The sequence below is a fragment of the Lontra canadensis genome, unplaced genomic scaffold, assembly GCF_010015895.1.
Source record: "Lontra canadensis isolate GAN:19392208 unplaced genomic scaffold, GSC_riverotter_1.0 scaffold17, whole genome shotgun sequence".
Classification (NCBI taxonomy): domain Eukaryota; kingdom Metazoa; phylum Chordata; class Mammalia; order Carnivora; family Mustelidae; genus Lontra; species Lontra canadensis.
In genome coordinates this window covers 21,998,091-22,018,622 of record NW_022631011.1, presented here as the reverse complement: position 1 = coordinate 22,018,622, position 20,532 = coordinate 21,998,091, and the positions used below count along the sequence as shown (strand labels likewise).

The window sequence follows — 20,532 nt, the reverse complement described above, 5'->3', positions numbered from 1 at the left end:
AATGTACAGATGTACATAATATAAAATTTACCATTTTAATTATTTCGCCACACAATTTTTAAGCCAAGCACCCTAACCAGGGGACTCTATTGAGTTATAGGTATTCTAGGACATTTAAAATTCCAGTCCTCAAGGGGGCATTGTTGATGGGGTACATTGGGGGGTGAGGAGGTGGAGTTCCAACTTCTGCTGTCTCTGGATGGAAGAAGCCTTATCTTTTTATTACAATATGTAATACAAATATTCACTTTGCAAGTACTGTAAAAGTTTGGGAACACTGTTCAAAGCCATGAAGTTTTCTCACATATCTTTAGGACCTTATAATTTAATCTACCATGTGGGTCTTAAAGCTCCCATTGGAAGAGAATATCTATGAGTATGCTCATCATTTGTACACCAAAATGACCATCATAAACTCTCACATGGAGAATCTAAGAATTTTGAATGGATTCAAAGATTTTTCTCCACTTACATAAAAATAGTAATCCCATTACAGATGTTCAATTTATTCATTCATCCACATGTACTCACTTTATGGGAGGCACTGAGTTAGTTTGTGGTGGTAAAATGGTAAACAACAACAAGACAAACAAAAAAGGTAAACAAGACATGGTTCCGACCTCAAAAAAGTTAGTCTGTGAGGAGAATTAAATAATTAAAACCAGTAAGTACAAGATTGGAAGGTACATAGTGCTATAAGAGGGTTTAATAGAAAAGACTATTAAAACAAGATAAAAAGATAGTAAGTAGCTAGGCAAAGGGCAGGGGTAGGTTTGGTTCATAATTCCAAACAGAAGCAAAGGCATGCAAAGACCTAGTGGACACTAAAAAGTCAGCGAGGCCTGGAGACAAAGTAAAGGCAGTTCAAAGGGACTATCTTAAGAGTAACAATAAGCCACTGAAGGATATAAGCAGCCGTTATCAGATTTATTTTTCAGAAAGATCACAGTAGCTATAGTCTAAAGGCTCCAAGTTGGTAAAATTTAAGGTGGGAGGAGGAAAAAATATTAATACCCATTTTTTCTCAACCTTTTAAAAAATGTCTTTGAAGGTCGTGCGTTAGCTCAGAAGTCCTAATAAGGGCTTTTTTCTGAGCCCCTACTGTGTATCTAAACACTGTACTAAGCAGTTTACATGCACTAACTCATTTACTCTTCATAACCCTATGTGGTTAGTACTATTATCCTCATTTTACAGGTAAGAAAAAGAGACAGAGAGATTAAGAAATCAGTCTAAGGTCATTTGATGAGGAAGTATTAGAGCAGGATTCAAAACCAGGAAGTCGGTCTCCAGAGCCTGACTTAACCATTAGACTACACACCATTTTTCAACAATACATGTACACAATTTATTTTCTTTTTTTTTTTTCTAAAGTAAGCTCTATGCCCAACGTGGAGCTTGAACTCACAACCTCAAGATCAAGAATTGCTTACTGTACCAATTGAGCCAACTAGGCGCCCTTATTTTTTTTAATGTATATAATTTAAATTTTAAATGTATGCATGATTTGAGAATAATCAAATATTTTCTGAACACCAGTGATGAGAAAGGTTTAGGTGGGTTTTTTTGGTTGGGTGGATAGAGGAAATAGACTACAAGAGTAGGTAAGAGAAAGTGGTATTTCGGAATATGGTGGTGGTGAAGGAAAGAAGGGGATTAATTTGGAACCTATCTGGTAAGTAAAACTGAAAGGACTTGGTGATAGATTGGATATGGTAAGAATTAAAGGGGAAAAAGGTGTCAAGGCTGATTCTTTGGATCCTGACTCGTATAAATGCATTGGACAGTGGAGCCTTAGCAGAGGCCAGAGGAACAGGTTAGGTTTTTTGTTCTCAGTGTTTCTTTGGACAAGTACACTGCTATTTCAATATACTGTTAAATGACAAACTAATTACAAGTTCTTTCCATTTATAACAAAACTTTGTTTCCATTTTAAACATTCATACAAGCAATTATGCCTGTGTTATAATAGAAATAACAATCAATTTGTCACCCATTTTCTTTAAAAGTATAATGAATGAAGTCATAAAATTTGGAAGCAAATGAGTTACTGTAATAGTGTAATGAAGACTCAGCAACCCTGTCCCCTAAAGAAACCAATGTTCCTATAACATTGTTAGAATGGTACAGAAACATCCTGTTGGGTGCAGCTCCAAGGAGTAAGCTGATACTCATCCCTTAACACTGGGACTGAGTGGAAAAATTATCTTCACAGTTTGCACTTATGATTTCCTAAATACCACTTAACTTTTAGAAGTTCAGAGTGCTCTCCTGTCTTCCTCCCAGATTTTACAAGAATTACAGAAAAGTACTCAGCTGGTTTAAAAGATTCTGTGATTTAGCTTATTCTGCTTATTTTTAACTTCATTTGTAGAAGTGCTAATGCTAAAATGCTTCTTTTAGAAACCAAAACAAGAAAACATATTAACGTTGTGAACGTTACAAACAGCCACGGGAAGGATTTATTTTTTAAAACATTAAATTACCTAACAGGTTGTTGTTCCAACAAAAAACTCTGGTCATTCTGATTCCGTCTCATTTCAGGGTCTTCAGGAACCTTCCATTTAACCTCAGCAAAATACACATCGTTTTGCTACACGGCCTCGCCGCCCAGTGCTGTCGGGTCACATCACTAAACTGCAGGTAACAGCTACCAGGCAGAAACTACGTTAGCTTGATCCGTATCCATTCCCCCATCAGTTAGCTTTAACTTTCCATGCGGTACTAGCCGCTCATACACGCTTTCCTGAAATGTGCTAAAGTCAGACACACCAAAGGCTTGAGGTTCCCCAAACAGAAAAGCTTGCGCTTTCCCCAGGGCATCTCAACAAAAATGCTGTGGCGGCCGCGAGCTCCTTGAGCCGCTCCCGATCACGCAGAGGCTGGTGCTCCACTGTCCAGTCACAGCCCTCGGATTGGGGACACACCAGCCACCACGCTCCTCTGCTACAGGAGCGCCGGGGGACCGCCTCTCTTCGCGGCGGGAGGAGGGGCATGACGTGGCGGGAACTCCCGCGTGACGTCGAACGCGCTCTAAGCGTAGGCTGGTCTGGGCGCCTCCCAACCCGGCCGGTGGCCCTCGGGCCCTCCCCCAACCCCAGAAAGCGCGGGTAGCCCTGAAGGGCCGGCTTTCCCGGAGGGTGTGTGGCAGACTAGTGAGGGGAAGGAAAGCAAGCCGCTGTCTCTTCACAGCCCCGAAGCCGTGTCTGCTTCCGAGCTGAGGTTTTCGAGAATTTCTGAGGCAATCTTGGAAGCCGTGAATAAAGAGGAATCTCCTTTCCCCAATCCGGAGTGAGGGGTCGTAGCGGCTACTTCCGGTCTCGAGCTGCCGGCCGAACACAGGCGTTTGGCCCCCAAGTTGTGGTAAGCCTTTTGGCTTCTAGGGCTGCCTCAGGGAGCACACTAGGGCCCGGCTAAACTCGGTTGGAGGTGAGTCGGAGGGAGGCGAGCTTGCGCTCCCTGGGCTTCTTCGGTCTCCCGCGCGGGCTGAGGACTCACCTACTGGGGCCGAGTCCGCCCCGCGCATGCGCCGGGGGGGGGGGCGGCGCGGTGCGCGCTTTCCGCTCTTGTAGCGCCTCAGGCTTTTGGAACTTTAGTGAGGGCGGCGCGCGGGAGGAGGTGGTGACTACGGGTCCTGGGACGGGATCCCCTCGACCTCTGCTTGGCTTGTAAGAGGACCAGCCCAAGTCCCTATTCGGTTATCTCGGGCACCTGTGTTGACTCCAGGCGCGGCTCTTGCCCTACCTGTGTGAGAATACATGTGTGGTGGGTGCGACAGGAAAGAAGTATTTTATGGAGCACGTTCCCTGTAGTGGTCTGCACTGCTGCAGGATGCACAGAAATGTATTAAATTATGACAGACCTTTGAGCCCGGGATGCACCTGGAGACACAAGTGTACGTTTCTTTGAAATTAAGGCGCCTCATCCTGCATCGATAACGGTTCAGGCCAAAAGAGAGATTCTGACACAAGTGCTGGGCGTGCAGCATAGGTTGGAGAGGATTTTGAGAGCCAGAATTTGCAAGTTTAGTGTTGTGTTGGTAAATTGTTTTTATGTGGGAAAAATTTTTTTCTTAAGATTGTATTTACTTACTTGACAGAGACACAGCGAGAGAGGGAACACAAGCAGGGGGAGTGGGTGAGAGAGAAGCAGACTCCTCCAAGGGCAGGGAGCCCGACGCGGGGCTCGATTCCAGGACTCTGGGATCATGACCTGAGTTGAAGGCAGGCGCTTAACGACTGAGCCATCCATGTGCCTCCGAAGATATATTTTAAAATGCTTGTTTAACACGGTTGATTTTAAGCAGTTTAATACAATGCAATTTTAAATTATTCATTAAAGTAATTAAAACTTTGTTTTAACGATTACCTCATAGAAGTAAATATTTTTCTTGGGCTAAAGTATTTTGTGGTTAATTAGCATCCCTGGCGCCCCTCCCCTCACCTCCTTACCTTTGCCCTCCATAGCGTGGGACCTAATTGTATGAACTTGGGCGAGTCATTTAATCTCTTAAACCTGTTTTTCTAAAAGGAAATTAATAACAGTAACTGTTCTATAGAGTTCTCCAGATGAAGTTTTTAAAAATGGCTATAAAACAGCACGGTATCTGTTATATAGTAGACAACAAATGGTGACTTTTGTTGACAATAGGCCTATTATCTTTTAGGGTTAAGAAATAGTAGAAGTCCGCCCTCTTTGGAATAAAGCTGTATTAATTCATGCACCCAACCCCTCTTTTAAAAACCTTATTATGGGAATAATAAATGTACACAAGAGAGAGACTAGAATTACGAACTCTGTCACAGACTCATCCATTACCCTCTTCCAGTAATTGTCAAAGCAGCCCTTCTTGTTTCATCTCTTTACCCAACATTTTTTGTTTGTTTTACCCGGAATATTTGAAAGCAAATACAGAACAGGTGAATTTACCTGTAAACATATCAGTATGTAGCTCTTTAAGAGCTAAGGACTTTTTTTTTAATATAAGCACATTTTAATACCCAAGACAATTAAAAATAATTCTCGAACATTATCTAAAATCTAGTACATGTTCAGTTTTCACTGATTGTCTCAAAAAAACCTAAATCACAATTTTTAAAAAGCTTAATAAAAGTGTATTTTTACAGTATTTTTCTAGTGCTTTTCAAAGTGACTTCAGTCATAATCTTGCTCCTTTAGAAATGTCATTGCTGGGACACCTGGGTGGCATAGTCAGTTGAGCATAGGACTCTTCATTTCAGAGTTGTGAGTTCAAGCCCCACATTAAGCATGGAGCCTGCTTTAAAAAAAAAAAAAAAAGTCATTGCTCATTTTAGACTCATCATCAGAGACCTTGAGAAATGGTTTTAAGAGACACTTACATCAATTTGGGTACATTAAATGGTAAGGCATTGGCTAAAGAGCCATATGTGAGATATAATAGACTTGTTAATCATTTGACTTTTAAGTAGTAGCTAGTTAATGGTTTCACCTTAAGGACACATATTAAAATATTTATGAATCCACTTGAACTTCTTAGTATCCTGTTGCTTCCTTTGGGGGCTACACAAGTAATAATCATTTCACCTCTACTCTCAGAGGGGCACAAATGGCCTTACACTTTTTGCCTTGTTACTAGACATTTCTGTATTCATAGATCTTTGCTGTGCCTATGTCTTGCTCACTTATTTCCTTTGTTATGAGAAAGGTATTCAAATCTTCAAGTATATTAATCACAATCACCTTTCTTGCTCTTTTATAAGATTTGTGTTTCTATGAATATTTAAGTTTAAGTCAAGAGTATTTCAGAATGTTTTCCAGTTTTTGTTGCACTCCATATCAAAAGTTCAACAAAGGAATAAATTATTTTAGAATGGTGAATCAATGAATACTGAGTGTGGATGACTACAAACTTCTCAATAGCAGAATCATCTCGAGTAAGTTCTTTCTAGGAAGAATAAGAGAAAATTTGCCTGAAAATTTAGCTTAACTAAGGACCAAATAACTGAAATCAGGGTTGTCACCATAATCATCTTCACTTCCCATCTCCCAAATTCTCAAAGTGGTTGGTTGTAGGTAAATAAGGAAAACTTGAGAAGAGCTGGCTGACTTCAAATTACATACATATAAATGCAAAATTCATTTGTGTTGCAATCTGTCATTTCAGGTATTCCAACGGTCAAAGACAACTTCATACCTATATAATGTAACAGAAAAAGGTCAGAAAACATTAGGCAAACAGAAGTGTGGTGCATATTAAGCAAGATGAACATCTCTGGAAGCAGTTGTGGAAGCCCTAATTCTGTAGATATATCTAATGACTTTAAGGAACTTTGGACAAAACTAAAAGAGTATCATGATAAAGAAGTACAAGGTAAAATCTTTTTTAAAAATACTTATAGCAGTATTCTATTGAGATTAATAGTGATAACTAACTGTGACAGTTCAGAGATCTCATTTTTAAAGGACCTCTATTATTATAATTTTTTGTGATCAGTTATGGCTAAATTGTTGCTTTATAACTATAGACAACTACTATAGGAGGTAGTACCTGCCTAATATATAGTTATTTACTTATGGTAATATGTGTGGTGTCATGGAAAGGGCATAGAGATTGTTGATTGAAGACCTGGATTTGAATTCTAAATTCATTTATCTGTTTGCTCTATGATCTCAGCCAAGTTATGTAACCTCTAAACTTAATTTTTTTCTGTAAGATTATTTCCAAGATTCTTTATAGACTTTGAAATACTACTTAAGTTATTCTTCAAGGCTTTGGGAATCTTTGCTACCAGGCACTGAGATATAAAAATTAATGGTAGTTTGCCTTCAAAGAGCCTGTAGTCTAATAGAGGTAGAGTCATGTAAACAGGTAATTACAGTATAATGACATAAAAGCAAAAGCGTTTATATGAAGTGCAATGAGTATACGGAGGATTCAGCTATTATGGTTGGAATAAATATATAAATATTATTTGTGATTGTGTTAAAATGTACTCCATGTAAAAGAATTTTCTATTAAAGGTAAACTCAAGGTTTGATATTAGTATCTTTCTAATTCTGTGACTTTAACAGAAAACATTTTCCCCATGTAGGGGAAATGCTTAGTTTTACATTTGTTTCTTGCTGCAACTATAGGTTTAATACTACAGTGCTTTACAGCTTTCACCTTACACTGGGGTGCCATTAAAACACAATTCACCTAAATCTATAGTATGTGGGTCTGTATTGGAACTTTCCTGTGGTAAGTGTTGTTTCTGGCAGAACCTCATCATAATGGACTCATCATGAATTAATGGGTTCTGAAACATGAACCCCAGAAATATTCTTGCATGCCTCAGTGTACTCAGGAGACACTTATTCAAGGGATGCACTTACCATAGGCCACAACTTGTGAATAAGAATGAATCATATATAGTTATAGTTCTTTTGGGGTTTTTTTTTTAAGATTTTATTTATTTATTTGACAGGCAGAGATCACAAGTAGGCAGAGAGGCAGGCAGAGAGGAGGAAGCAGGCTCTCCGTGGAGCAGAGAGCCCGATGTGGGGCTCGATCCCAGGACCCTGGGATCATGACCTGAGCTGAAGGCAGAGGCTTTAACCCACTGAGCCACCCAGGCGCCCCTATAGTTATAGTTCTAAGAAATTTTGTAGTGTACCATGTTATCTGGGAACATACAGGAAGAATGGGGGTGCATGTGAGATTTATTGTCAGACCGGACTTTACAACTTAATTAAGTCTGATTAGCCAGACAAAGAAGATGGTAGGAGGAGAGGAGGGAATGTTTTAAGGAAAGAGAACAGCATGTGGAAAAGTTTGGCAGTTAACAGCCTGATTTTATCTTTTTTTTTTTTTTAAGATTTTGTTTATTTGAGAGTGAGAGAGAATGAGAGAGAGAGCATGAGAAGGGGGAGGGTCAGGGGAAGGAGCAGACTCCCCACAGAGCAGGGAGACCCATGCAGGACTCGTCCTAGGATTCCACGATCATGACCTGAGCCAAAGGCAGTTGCTTAACCAGCTGAGCCATCCAGGCGCCTAAGAGCCTGATTTTAATCAAGGAACTGTAGACAGGTTGGTATAGCTCACAGATGGAATGAGGCAGGAGGTGGGATTTTATTGGGCAGGTGGATAGGAGTTGATGCTAGAAAAGGAGATAGGCTCAGATTATGTAAAACATTATTATGCTGAAGAGATTGTTATCATGCATTGTCTTTAGGATTTAGTCTAAATTTTCATCTTAAGTGTCTCCTTCTCTTGCTTGGGAGTAGTGCCATTTTCAGAAAGAGGTCATGTGATGTACTTATTAAGTCTATGAGTTCTGGATGAGGGGTGCCCTCTGAGATGCCATTTGAAAGCCATCTCACCACTCAAAGGTGGTGAGCTTGTGCAAGTTATTTAACTTTATAGTGCATCAGATTCCTTATCTATAAAATAAAGATACTATTAATAGCTACTTCATACTGCATTAAATAGTTTCATACATGTAAAACATTTGGGAAAGTTTCCGGCACACAGTAAGCAATATATGTGTTAGCGATCATGTGTTAGATATTAGAATGCTATCCTGAAGCAGCACCATTATATTATCAATGCCTGCTGTGAACCATCCCAGCTAGTAACAATAAGATAATATAAAACAGTTGTAACAGAGGTTTCACATACTGATTCCACTTATTTTCCTCTTTATGGTTTTTTAAACTGCTAATTTCTGGAAACAAAAAGAATAGCCAAAGTAAACATAAGGAAACATAAATGCTTAAGAGATCTTAGAAAATTCTTATCTTCTATCTCTTTTTGGCAAGGGGGAGAATGGGGATACTTAAGAAAAAATTCTTAAGAGATATACATAATTTTTCATCTTAACCATTTTCAGGTGTACAGTTCATTGGCATTAAATACATTCATAATGTTATGCAACCATCGCCACATCCATTTCCAGAGTTCTTCATCTTGTAAAATTGAAATTTTATACCTATTAAACAATAACTCCCCATTTACCTGCCTCCAGAGCTGGCAACCATGATTCCAGTTTCTATCTCTGATTTTGACTACTCTAAGTACCTCATAAAAGTGGAATCATACAATATTTGTCTTTTTGTGACTGGCTCATTTCACTTAGCATAATGTCTTCAAGATTCATCCATATTGTAGCATCAGAATTTTTTTCTTTTTTAAGACTAAATAATATTCCATTATATATACCACATTTTGCTTTATCAATCCATTATTGGACATTGGAGTTGCTTCCATCTTTTGGCTATGAATAAATAATTCCATCTTTCTGGCTGTGACTAATGTTGCTCTGAACATGAGTGTACAAGTAGTCTCTTCAAAACCCTGCTTTCAACTCTTTGGGGTATCTACCTAGAAGTGGTAATTATATCTTTAATTTTACATTACCTTACTCGGGCACCTGAGTGGCTCTGTCAGTTAAGCGTCTGCCTTCGGCTCAGGTCATGATCCCAGGGTCCTGGGATGGATTCCCAAGTTGGGCTCCCTGCTCAGTGGGGAGTCTGCTTCTCCCTCTACCCTCACCCCCTGCCTGAGATCTCTGTCTCTCTCACTGTCTCTCTCAAAAAAATAAATAAAATCTTTTAAAAAATAAAAGTAAATTAATTACCATACTCTTTTCCATACCAGCATTTTACATTACCACTAGTAATGCATGAGGATTACAATTTCTCCACATTCTCACCACTACTTGTTATTTTCTGTTTCTCTCTCTCTCTCTCTCTCTCTTTGAATAGAAGTAGCGATCCTAGTGGATGTAATGTGATACTGTGGTTTTGATTTACCGAATGATTAGTGATGTTCAACATTTTTTTCATGTGCTTATTGGCCATTGGTGTAACATTGGAGAGATCTGTCTATTCAAGTCCTTTCCCTATGTTTTAATCAGTTTTGGTTTTTGTTATTGAGTTGTAGAAGTTCTTTATATAGTTTGGATATTAATCTTTTTTTTTTTTTTTTCAAGATGTATTTATTTGAGAGAAAGAGAATGTGCCAGGGAAGGGACAGAGGGAAAGGAAGAGAGAAAATCTCAAGCACCCTCCCCACTGAGTGCAGAATAAGATGCAGGGCTCAGTCTCAGGACCTTGAGATCATGACCTGAGCTAAAATAGGAGTTGGGACACTTAACCAACTGACCCACCCTGGTGCCCCTGGATATTAGCCGTTATCAGATACATAATTTGCAACTATTTTCTCCCATTCTGTGGGTTGCTTTTTCACTCTGTTTATATGTGTGTCCTTTGATGCACAGAACTTTTAAATTCTGATATAGTCCAATTTATCTATTTTTTTCTTTTGTTGCATGTACTTTTGGTGTCTTGTCCACAACATTGGATCCAAGACATCCAAAATCATTGCCAAATCCCATATTATTTAACCTTTACCCTGTTTTCTTCTAAGCATTGTATAGTTTTACCGCTTGTGTTTAAATCTTTCATCCATTTTCAGTTATATTTTGTATACGATGTAAGGGTGAAACTTCATTCTTCTATATGTGGATATCCAGTATTCCCAACACCATTTGTTGGAAAGACAGTTTCCCCTTAAATGGTCTTGGCATCATTGTCAAAAACCATTTGATCATATTGGACTCTCTGTTTTATTCCATTGGCCTCTACATCTGTCTTTATGTCAGTACTACACTGTTTTGAATACTGGAACTTTTAGTAAGTTTTGAAATCAGGAAGTATGTGATCTCCAGTTTTGTTCTTTTTCAAGATTTTTTCAGCTGTTTGGAGTCCCTTGAGATTCCATATGGATTTGGGATGGATTTTTCTATTTCTGCAAAAATCCTCATTGGGATTTTGATAGGGATTAAACTGAATCTGTAGATCTTTTTAAGAAGTCTTTTTAACATCTTGGGACGCCTGGGTGGCTCAGTTGGTTAAGCGGCTGCCTTCGGCTCTGGTCATGATCCCAGCGTCCTGGGATCGAGTCCCACATCGGGCTCCTTGCTCGGCGGGGAGCCTGCTTCTCCCTCTGCCTCTGCCTGCCTCTCTGTCTGCCTGTGCTTGCTCACTCTCTCTCCCTCTGTCTCTGACAAATAAATAAATAAAATCTTTAAAAAAAAAAAAGAAGTCTTTTTAACATCTTAACAGTATTATGTTTTCCAGTCTATGAACATGCCGTGTTTTTCAATTTATTTATGTCTTCTAATTACTTTAATATTTTGTAGTATTCTGTGTATAAATCTTTCATCCCCTTAGTTATATCTATTTCTGAGTATTTTATTCTTTTTGATGCTACTATAAATGGAATTGTTTTCTTCATTTTCTTTTTTTAAAGTTTGTTTGTTTGTTTTTAATTTATTTATTTATTTTTAAGTAGTCTCTACACCCAACCTGGGGCTCAACCTAACGAGCCTAATAAGATCAAGTTTCGCATGCTCTTCCAACTGACCCAGCCAGGTGTCCCTCATTTCCTTTTCTAGTTGTTTGTTGTTAGCTTACAAAAACAGTACTGATTTCTGCATACTGATTTTGTTTCTTGCAACTTTGCTTAAAGTATTGTAGTTTTTTAATTTTTATTTACTTATTATTTTATTTCTTTGGCAGAGAGAGTGGGAGAGAGCACAAGCAGGGGGAGTGGAAGGCAGAGGGAGAAGCGGACTCTGCTGAGCAGGGAGCCCGATGTGGGGCTTGATCCTACGACCCTGGGATCATGACCTGAACCAAAGCCAGCCACTTAACTGACTGAGCCACCCAGGCATCTTAATTATAGTTTTGTTTTGTTTTTTAATTTCCTAGCTGAAGTAAACAGTAGAAGTTATTTAATTAATTAATTTATTTATTTTTTTTAATTATGAGAGGTTGGAGTTCAAGTACCTCTACTATCCATGTATCCCTTACTGCTCCATTGGGCTCATTCTTTGATAGATTATTCTGTTTCATTAAAGCCTGTTTTCAGCATATAGGATTGCTGGTGCAGTTAAGGAGTAATTTCATTGAGAAATCCAGGCATCAATTCACTTATTTTTTTTTTAAACTTAAGCTTTTTCCTAAAAACACCAAAACAGAAAGTAAAAAATTTAGCCCCCTAAGACAAACTGGTAACTACTTTTATAATCTTTTTGCTTAAAGATTTTATTTATTTGAACGAGCACAAGGGGGAGGGAGGAGGCAGGGAGAGGGAGAAGCAGACTTCCCGCTGAGCGGGGAGTCTACCCAAGAGCTTGATCCCAGGACCCTGGGATCATGACCTGAGCCAAAGTCAGACACTTAACTGGCTGAGCCACACAGGCATCCCTTTATAATGTTTTGTGTTTGTGTTCTCTTAAGTTCTTTTCTAATTTAAAATTTAAGTCTTTTGTTCTTTTGTTCTGTTTTGTGTAGGAAATATTACATATATATAAAACTAAAGAAAATTATGTAATGAACTCCCGTATACTCATCACTCAGCTTGAATTATCAGTAAATGACCAGTCTTATTTTACCTGTATTCCAGATCCTTCTTATTCCTCTTTCAGTTATTTTGGAGTCTCTGACATACTTCATTTATAATTACTTTAGTGTGTATTTCCAGTAGGCTTTAACCAAATAAATCCATTACCACACTAACACAAGCAGGGGGAGCAGAAGGCAGAGGGAGAAGTGGACTCTGGTGAGGAGGGAGCCCAATGCGGGACTTTGTTCACGCTAACAAGACAAATTATTAACATCTAATACCTATGAGATGATAGAATTCAAATTTCCACAATTCTCTGAAATGTCTTTATAGTTAGTTGTTCAAGTCTTTATGTTAGACATCTCTGTTATATTTGATTACTATATAAGTTAATTTTTTAATACAGTTTTAGTTTGTTTCTCTTATAAGATTAAGGATCTTTATGTTTAAGGGTATTTATATTTCTTTTTTATGAACTGTTACATACTTTATTTCATGTATTTTCTAGGATTGTTGGCCTTTCTCCTCTCAATTTCTGTGAGCTGTTTAGTTGACTAAGGCAGATTAATTCACTTCAAGTATTTGAAAAATTGGAAATTCAGATTTGTTGTTAGTGATAAAGATCTAATTTTAAAGTGAACTATGCTCATGGTCATATGTCCAAGGATAAATATGAATATTTTACATTAATTTTGCTCTTCATTTGACTATACTGTTTCCCCCCAAAAAATCTAGTGTAAGACATTGAGGAATAATTCTGAGTTTTAATACAGACTGCCATTCATTGAGCAAGTAGTAATTGGATTATATGCTAGGAATGATAGCAGTTGCTGAGGATACAACAGTCAAGAAGACACAGTGGGTGTGGGGAGCTTTGTATTCATTTATTTTTTCCTTAATTTTATTTATTTGACAGACAGAGATCAGAAGTAGGAAGAGAGAGAGGAGGGGGGGAAGCAGGCTCGCTGCTGAGCAGAGAGCCCGATGTGGGGCTCGATCCCAGGACCCTGGGATCATAACCTGAGCCAAAGGCAGAGGCTTTAACCCACTGAGCCACCCAGGGTCTCCATTTATTTTTTTAGGAAAATATTTATACAATGTCATTATATAATGAAAGGATAGCAAAAATAAGCCCGATATTGGTAACACTAATAGCAACAATGTAATCTGCTATAGGCACTACTTTTAAAACTGGGACTTATTCTTTGTGACCCGGAAGTCAAGCTAATATAATATTTTGAAATATTTTAAATAGGACCAGACACATTTGAGTTGCTAGGTAGGGACAGAGAGTTGGTATTTTTGATAGAGTTAGCATTCTGCCATCTTCAAGCATAAGGTTAAGTTCTTTATCCTTCAAATAATTACATTCTGTTGTTTTATAACTGGTTTGAAGAAGATCATTAAGTTTTTATTAGGCAGAGTCCCTATCTTACTCATCTTTACATTCCTGTAGGTAAAAGTGCTTGGCACATGGTAAAAAATTAATAAATGGTATCTGAATGAATTGCATAGTTTATAACTTGGTCAATGGAATATTTTCTTGAACATTAGTATTTTAAATCCCATAATATATGGAAATATTTTATATCTGTTTTATAACCCTGAAATACTTTACTACCTTTATACTTTAAAATTTCTCTTTTTGGGTAATACCGTAGAAAGTTGGGAAAGGAAAAATAAATCACCATTCTACAAGAACAGCATCTGTGGTTTTTTGTCCATTCGTTCCTAGCTTTAAAAGAAATGTGTGCAGCTTATTGTATTGTTGTGATCAGTGTACATAGTGTTTTATATCTGGCTTATTTTTGTTATTTCATTATTTAAACTCTACTTGCTTTTTGTTGTGTAGAACTTTGGAATTTTTATATGTGCCCATTTATATATCCACATTTAAAATTGGGCTAGTTTTATTTTTAGGCTTTTGATTTAACCAGGGATAAAATATTTGGCAGATTTCTTCTTCATGTTCCTCAGTATTTCAAGGTCTTCAGGAGACCCCTATTTAATGGTGAGGAAGAGTCAAGATAAATAAGACACTTTTTAATCAGAAACAGCATGCCATATTCATCAGATTGTAGAACATGTAAAACTCACAAATATTACATGGTGGGTAATTCTTTAAAATTGTGTACTCATAGCTATGCTTTAATACTTATCACACTCTCAGAAGAGGGAGTTAGTTTGTATACACTGAAAATGTTAAGAGAGAAATACAGCAGTTTTTAGTATACTTAGCTAACATCCATGGGCTTTATGAATGGTAGGTATTAGATATATATGTGAACTGATGAGAGAAGATAATTTATGTACATTATAAAACTGGATTGATCAGGGTACTTTTTCCATTTCAAATTCATCTATGGATTCTTAAAGGTATAAATGAACGGGCACTGCTAAAAAAATTAATATGTTATTTTAAAACGTTTGGATTCAGACAAGGCAAATTTGCTGAAAGCAGACTTTTTAAAGTACAGTTCTTTGTCAATGTATTCCACATAGTTCCATATAAAATTAGATCTTCCAACTGTGTGATAACATCAAAGACATGCCTGAAGGCTACTAAATTTTTTTTTTAAGTGGGAGATCCACTTGGAGAAACCAGTATAAGAGGCTATTTGAAAGACATCAAACATGGACTTGTCTGGACTTTGCTGGTTTTGAAGTATATATAGGAATCAAAATTGACTCATTACTTTTAAACCTTTGTGTCAGTTTAAAAAAAGAGAGAGAGAGAAAAGAAATGTTCTGAATGGTGGTACTTGAAATACATAATTTTTACTTAGATATCCAAAGAAGTCTACCCACCCAAAGAAACTTACATGCATCTGAATACCCCCACTGTATCTTGAGATTTTTTTTGCTTCGTTTGAACAAAACATGCCATATACAAGACAATTTGTACACTGATCACAAGAATATATTAAGCTGCCTGCATTTCTTTTAAAACGGCATGAATAAATAAAGTCTTTCAACTTCTATTGAATAGCAATATTCAAATGAGACCTTTTTGTTAGAAAATTCTGGAGACATTTGTGACTGAGTTTTTATATCTTTTATCTTTAGGATAATTGTATCCTTTCATGACTGTTTACTCTAGTGTCTTATGTTCCTTTTGTGACAGATGCTGCTAGACTTCAGAATGTAAATGGTCTCTTATTCATGCCATGTTCTACCGTCAGCATCTCATCTAATAATGTTTTGATAAATGTGATGATCAATTTCTTTAAAAACTAGGCATTTTTCAGGACAAAATTAGAAACCCTTTGAAGAAATAGGAAAATATAGGGCACCTGACTGGCTCAGTCAGAAGAGCGTGCAACTCTTGATCTCATGAGTTTGAGCCCCATGTTGTGTGTAGAGATTACTAAAAAAAATAAGGTAATAAACTAAAAAAAAGAAGAAGAAATAGGAAACCATAGAGGTTCTAATACAACAGGATAAATACATCTTGATTAAGTTTTGGACTATTTCATTTATTTTTCAGATGTCTCATAAAAAATTCCTAAGATAACATTCATACTAAGACATATAAATTTACAGTGAAAGGAATTGCGTGCAATTTTGGTCCATAACATCACTGTCATACTCATTGTTAAGAGTACTATCAGCAGCTCTCACATCTATTATTTTTCCGTTTGTGTTAACATGTATATGTTCAGTAGAGTGCACAAAGAGTAATTTATCCATTTTGAGATAATTAAATTTTCATTTTAAAAATTGATTATTTATTTATTTATTTGGCAGAGAGAGAGAGAGAGAGAGTGTTTAAGCAGGGGAGCAGCAAACAGAGGGAGAAGCAGGCTCCCTACTGAGCAAGGACTCCCCCCACCACCCCCCCAATGCAGGGCTGGATCCCAGGACTCCGGGATCTTTTTTTTTTTTTTTTTTTCAAGATTTTTAAATTTTTTTGTTTATTTCTTTAAGATTTTATTTATTTATTTGACAGAGAGAGAGATCACAAGTAGGCAGAGAGAAAGGGGGAAGCAGGTTCCCTAATGAGCAGAGAGCCCGATGCGGCGGGACTCATTCCAAGGACCCTGAGATCATGACCTGAACTGAAGGCAGAGGCTTAACCCACTGAGCCACCCAGGTGCCCCTTCAGATTTTTAAAAAATTTATTTATGACAGAGAGAGAGAAGAACACAAGCACAAGGGAGCTGGAGAGGGAGAAGCAGGCTCCCCACTGTGCAGGGAGCCGATATGGGGCTCCATCTCAGGATGCTGGGATCATGACCTGAGCGGAAGGCAGACATTTAATGACTGAGCCACCTAGGCGCCCCAAGGACCCCGGGATCTTAACCTGAGCTAAAGGCAGATGCTTAACCGCCTGAGCCACCCAGTCATCCTTGAGATAATTAAATCTTAAGAGCAAACTAAGCATCTTATAAAGTCAAAAGTTGTCACTTTGGTATTGAAATAACTTATTAGGTCCTTGTGGAAATACTAGTGATTATGTATTTTGGTAGAAATTAAATTACTTGAGCTATGCACATAAAGCCACTATTTGTCAAGAAAGGTGTTATTAGGCTTATTCAAAACCATAGTAACCTGTTTTAAAGTGATAGTATGTATACTATATATGGGTTGTTCTGCATAGAGAACTAAAATAAGTAAAAAAATTAACTGATTTTTTTTGTTTAAAATGAATTCTTGCCTCATTTCTAAATTCTTACTTAAATTTGTTTCATGTGTTAGAACTACACATATAGGCTCTTAATTGTTTCACTTCCTCCAGTATTCGTGTGTTCACCAGTGTAGGGTTAATTTGTAGTTCAGTGCTTAGTCTTGTGAATGCTGTTTCCTCAGTAGGTATCTCAGGTTGCCAGTGTTACAATCCCAAATACTTTACTGAACAGACTACCTGTTCATACAGGAGCTGCATTGTTGTATAGCCTCATTCCTTCCGATGGGTGTGGAGCAGGATTAAAGCACACTTTATAGGGGTTCTAATTGTAGATGCCTAATTGACTTGATGAATAGTAAATGCTAAAATTTAAACACACACACATACACATACACACATAAACCTGTTTCAGGGCTGATCTGCGTGACAGAACAAATGCCTCACAGGTGTCGAATGCTAACAAGATAAAAGAGTACTCTTTCCATATTTCCCAAGAATTTTCTTTTGATGTTTATATGGATTTTCTATCTCGTTCCTTTTCCTTAAAATGGTCATGGCAAGAATCCATTTCATCTTTGGCTGCACTGAATTTTAGAAGTCGGCTAAAATTAAAAATAAAATCTATCAATAAGTAAATTTTCACACACTTTGGGAAGGAAAGAGAGTGAAAAACTGATGATTTTAGTCTTTAGCCTAGTCAGGTCCTAAGTTCTTTTCTTAATTCTTCAGGAATGATTTGATGCTTTACTAAGTACCTTTAAGTTCTCATGAGTTTGTCATTACCTGAATTTGACAGATGAAAAAGATTTTTTTTAAAAAAAGATCATACCAGTTTTAATTCTTGACATTAAAAGAAATATTTGCCTTTATTATGTTTTGTATTTTAACAGTTTTACAAGTCTTAGGGAAGATCTTTTTCCATAAATTTTTTTTAGCTTTTTATTTTGAGCTTATTGTAGGTTCATATGAAGTCATAGGAAATAATACAAGGAACTGTCCTATACTCTTTACCCAGTTTCCCACAGTGGTAGCATATTTTATAGCTGAAGTACCATAGCACAACCAAGAAATGGACATTGGCACAATTTATCAACCTTATTCAGATTCCTCTAATTTTATATGCACTTACTTGTATATGTCTACATGGTATTTTCTATGCAGTTCACAAAGATTCCTGTGACTACCACCAAAGATCCCTCACAACAGTTTCTTAAGTTCCTGACCCCATTTCTTCCACCCCAAACCCTCCAGTTTATGGCTACCCATAATCTGTTCTTTATATCTTTTTCCTTTCAGGAGTGTTACGTAAGTAGAATCACATTGGGCGTACTCTTTGAGATTGGCTTTTTTTCAGCCAGCGTAATTTCCTTGGAAACCATCCAGGTTGTTGCATGTATCAATAGTTCATTCCTTTTTATTTATGAATAATCAATAGCATGACTATAGCATAATCATAGCATGTGCTATGAGTATGCACCAGTTTTTTTTCTTTTTAACAGTTCACTTGTTGAAGGGTATTTGGGTTGTTTCTAGTTTTTGGCTATTATAAATAAAGCTGCTGTGAACATTTGATTATAACTTTTTTATACTGTTCATAATACTTGTTTATTCAAATTTTAGGCTGTGAAAATAGGGGTAAAATTGTATCATATCAGTTGGACATTTCCTAGAGGTGAAACTTGAGAAATAGGGCCAAAGTCTAACACAAAAAAAATTGTCCAGGGCCTTCATTTTTCTATAATATCTAGATTTCCTAGCAGCATATCATTACTATTTGGTGTAATAAGAAGAGGTGACTTTCCCTTTAGTATTTATATGACTTTTAGCCTTATCCCTAGTCAGCACCATGGAGGGAGATTGGTGGGAGAAATGTATAAGTTTTTGAAAACTCTTATTTGTCTAAATTATGTTGTTCAAAAACTTGTACTAAATTAAACCAATAATGAAAAGTCCTGTTCTTAAAAATGACAAATTTTTTAATGTTACTATATATATTACATGGAAAGCTTTTTGAAATGTATGGCTTATTAGAATCCATAAACTACCAAAGGCAAACACTAAACCTTTGATTTTTCAAAAATGAGTCAATTAATACCTATTTATTGGGGACTAACTCTACCCCAAATAAAAGAAATTCTTGAGTAGATATAGAACTTAAAAACTTGCTAAGCAGTATTTTTAAAAGTAAATAAAATACCCACAATTGTGAAAATTGTAGAACAGTAAAAAGATTGATATAGGAATCAGAAAAAGTAATACAGAAACTTTTTCCTCCCCTTGTGATAATCATATTGCAGAAAATAGAGGTCATAGAGAAAATAGAAAACCATATAGTTCAGTGTTGCTAAATCGACATTCTTTTTACTTAATGATCTTAGTAACTATTATTTTAAAAAACAAGTGTTATATTTACTTAAACATATGCCTATTTTAAGCAGTTTGTATTGCTATAAATTGCTCAGTATTCTTTGTGACTATGAGTCCCTATGGTTTGAATCCAAGAAAGAAGATCTCGATGAAAGAGTCCTATTACATATTTCTAAATTGCTTTCCATAAGAATTGTATCAATTTGTAATATTTCCAGCAAAGTATAGGAATATAGTTTTACAACACTTTTTTTTAATCAACATACTGGGTATTACGATCTTCATAATTTTGCTAAGTAAATGTTTTATTTTGAATTTATAGTTAGTTACGAGTGATGCTGAATAGATTTTCATATTTGTTTAATGACCGTTTTTCTCCTTTTGTTAATTATTGTTTCTAAAAATTAAAAATGTTTACCCTATTTTGTCCATATCCTTCCTTTCAGTTTAAGTGCCCTTCAGCCTTTCTTCATTAGAACTACATGAGTCCCAAAGGCAGTGGTCTTCTCTTATGTTCTGTGTCAGACTCAATTAGAATTAAAAATACATATAACAGCTATCTTGCGTATCCTTTGTTAAGTACTTTAGCATTAGCAGTTTTGCTCTTCGTCCAAGACTTCCTGCCATAATCTATTTTAATCCCAGAAGACTTGAGCCTACATAAGCACGGTTACTATTAGCAAATGCATAGGCTATGTCAGAACATAGACCTCCGTTTATAGTGAACCTCTAATTATATGCTTGCCCCTGCTATTATAAAGGAAGTAACTCACTTTAGGTGGAGAAAATTTTATTCTACTTAGCTGTCACAGACTAAAAGCAGTAATGTTGCTGATATACTTTTGTGACCTCAGGGTACAAGCAAGGGAAATACACTCTCCAAACTAATGGGACCTGGCTCATTATACAGATCCCAGAGTCGAGTGACTTAAATAGTGTAGCATTGGACTCATAAACTCAGATCAACTGCTTTAGAACTGCTTTTTCTCTTTTTTAGGTTTGCAAGTAAAAGTAACCAAACTCAAAAAGGAACGAATTTTGTAAGTATTAGTGTATAACAATGATTTCCTATGTTTAAAGTAATTGATACTGATGTCCTATTTGGCCTTAATGTCTTATTTATAAGAAATTAGCTTTTTTTTTTTTTTGAAGATTTTATTTATTT

The 20,532-nt window shown here is 36.7% G+C and overlaps 1 protein-coding gene across 2 annotated transcripts in view; it reads left to right on the top strand.

Annotated features, from left to right (window-relative positions):
* Positions 1-3,192: 3,192 nt before the first annotated feature.
* Positions 3,193-20,532, top strand: part of RBBP8 (RB binding protein 8, endonuclease) — an 88,526-nt gene continuing 71,186 nt past the window's right edge. The window contains exons 1-3 of one of the 2 annotated variants that reach the window (XM_032859774.1): positions 3,193-3,256; positions 6,146-6,352; positions 20,365-20,407. In XM_032859774.1, coding sequence (XP_032715665.1) covers positions 6,244-6,352; positions 20,365-20,407 — 152 coding nt within the window. In that variant the 5' untranslated portion in view covers positions 3,193-3,256; positions 6,146-6,243. Of the gene's footprint in view, positions 3,257-3,388; positions 3,430-6,145; positions 6,353-20,364; positions 20,408-20,532 lie in introns of those variants that run through there. The other variant, XM_032859773.1, reaches the window with a different exon arrangement.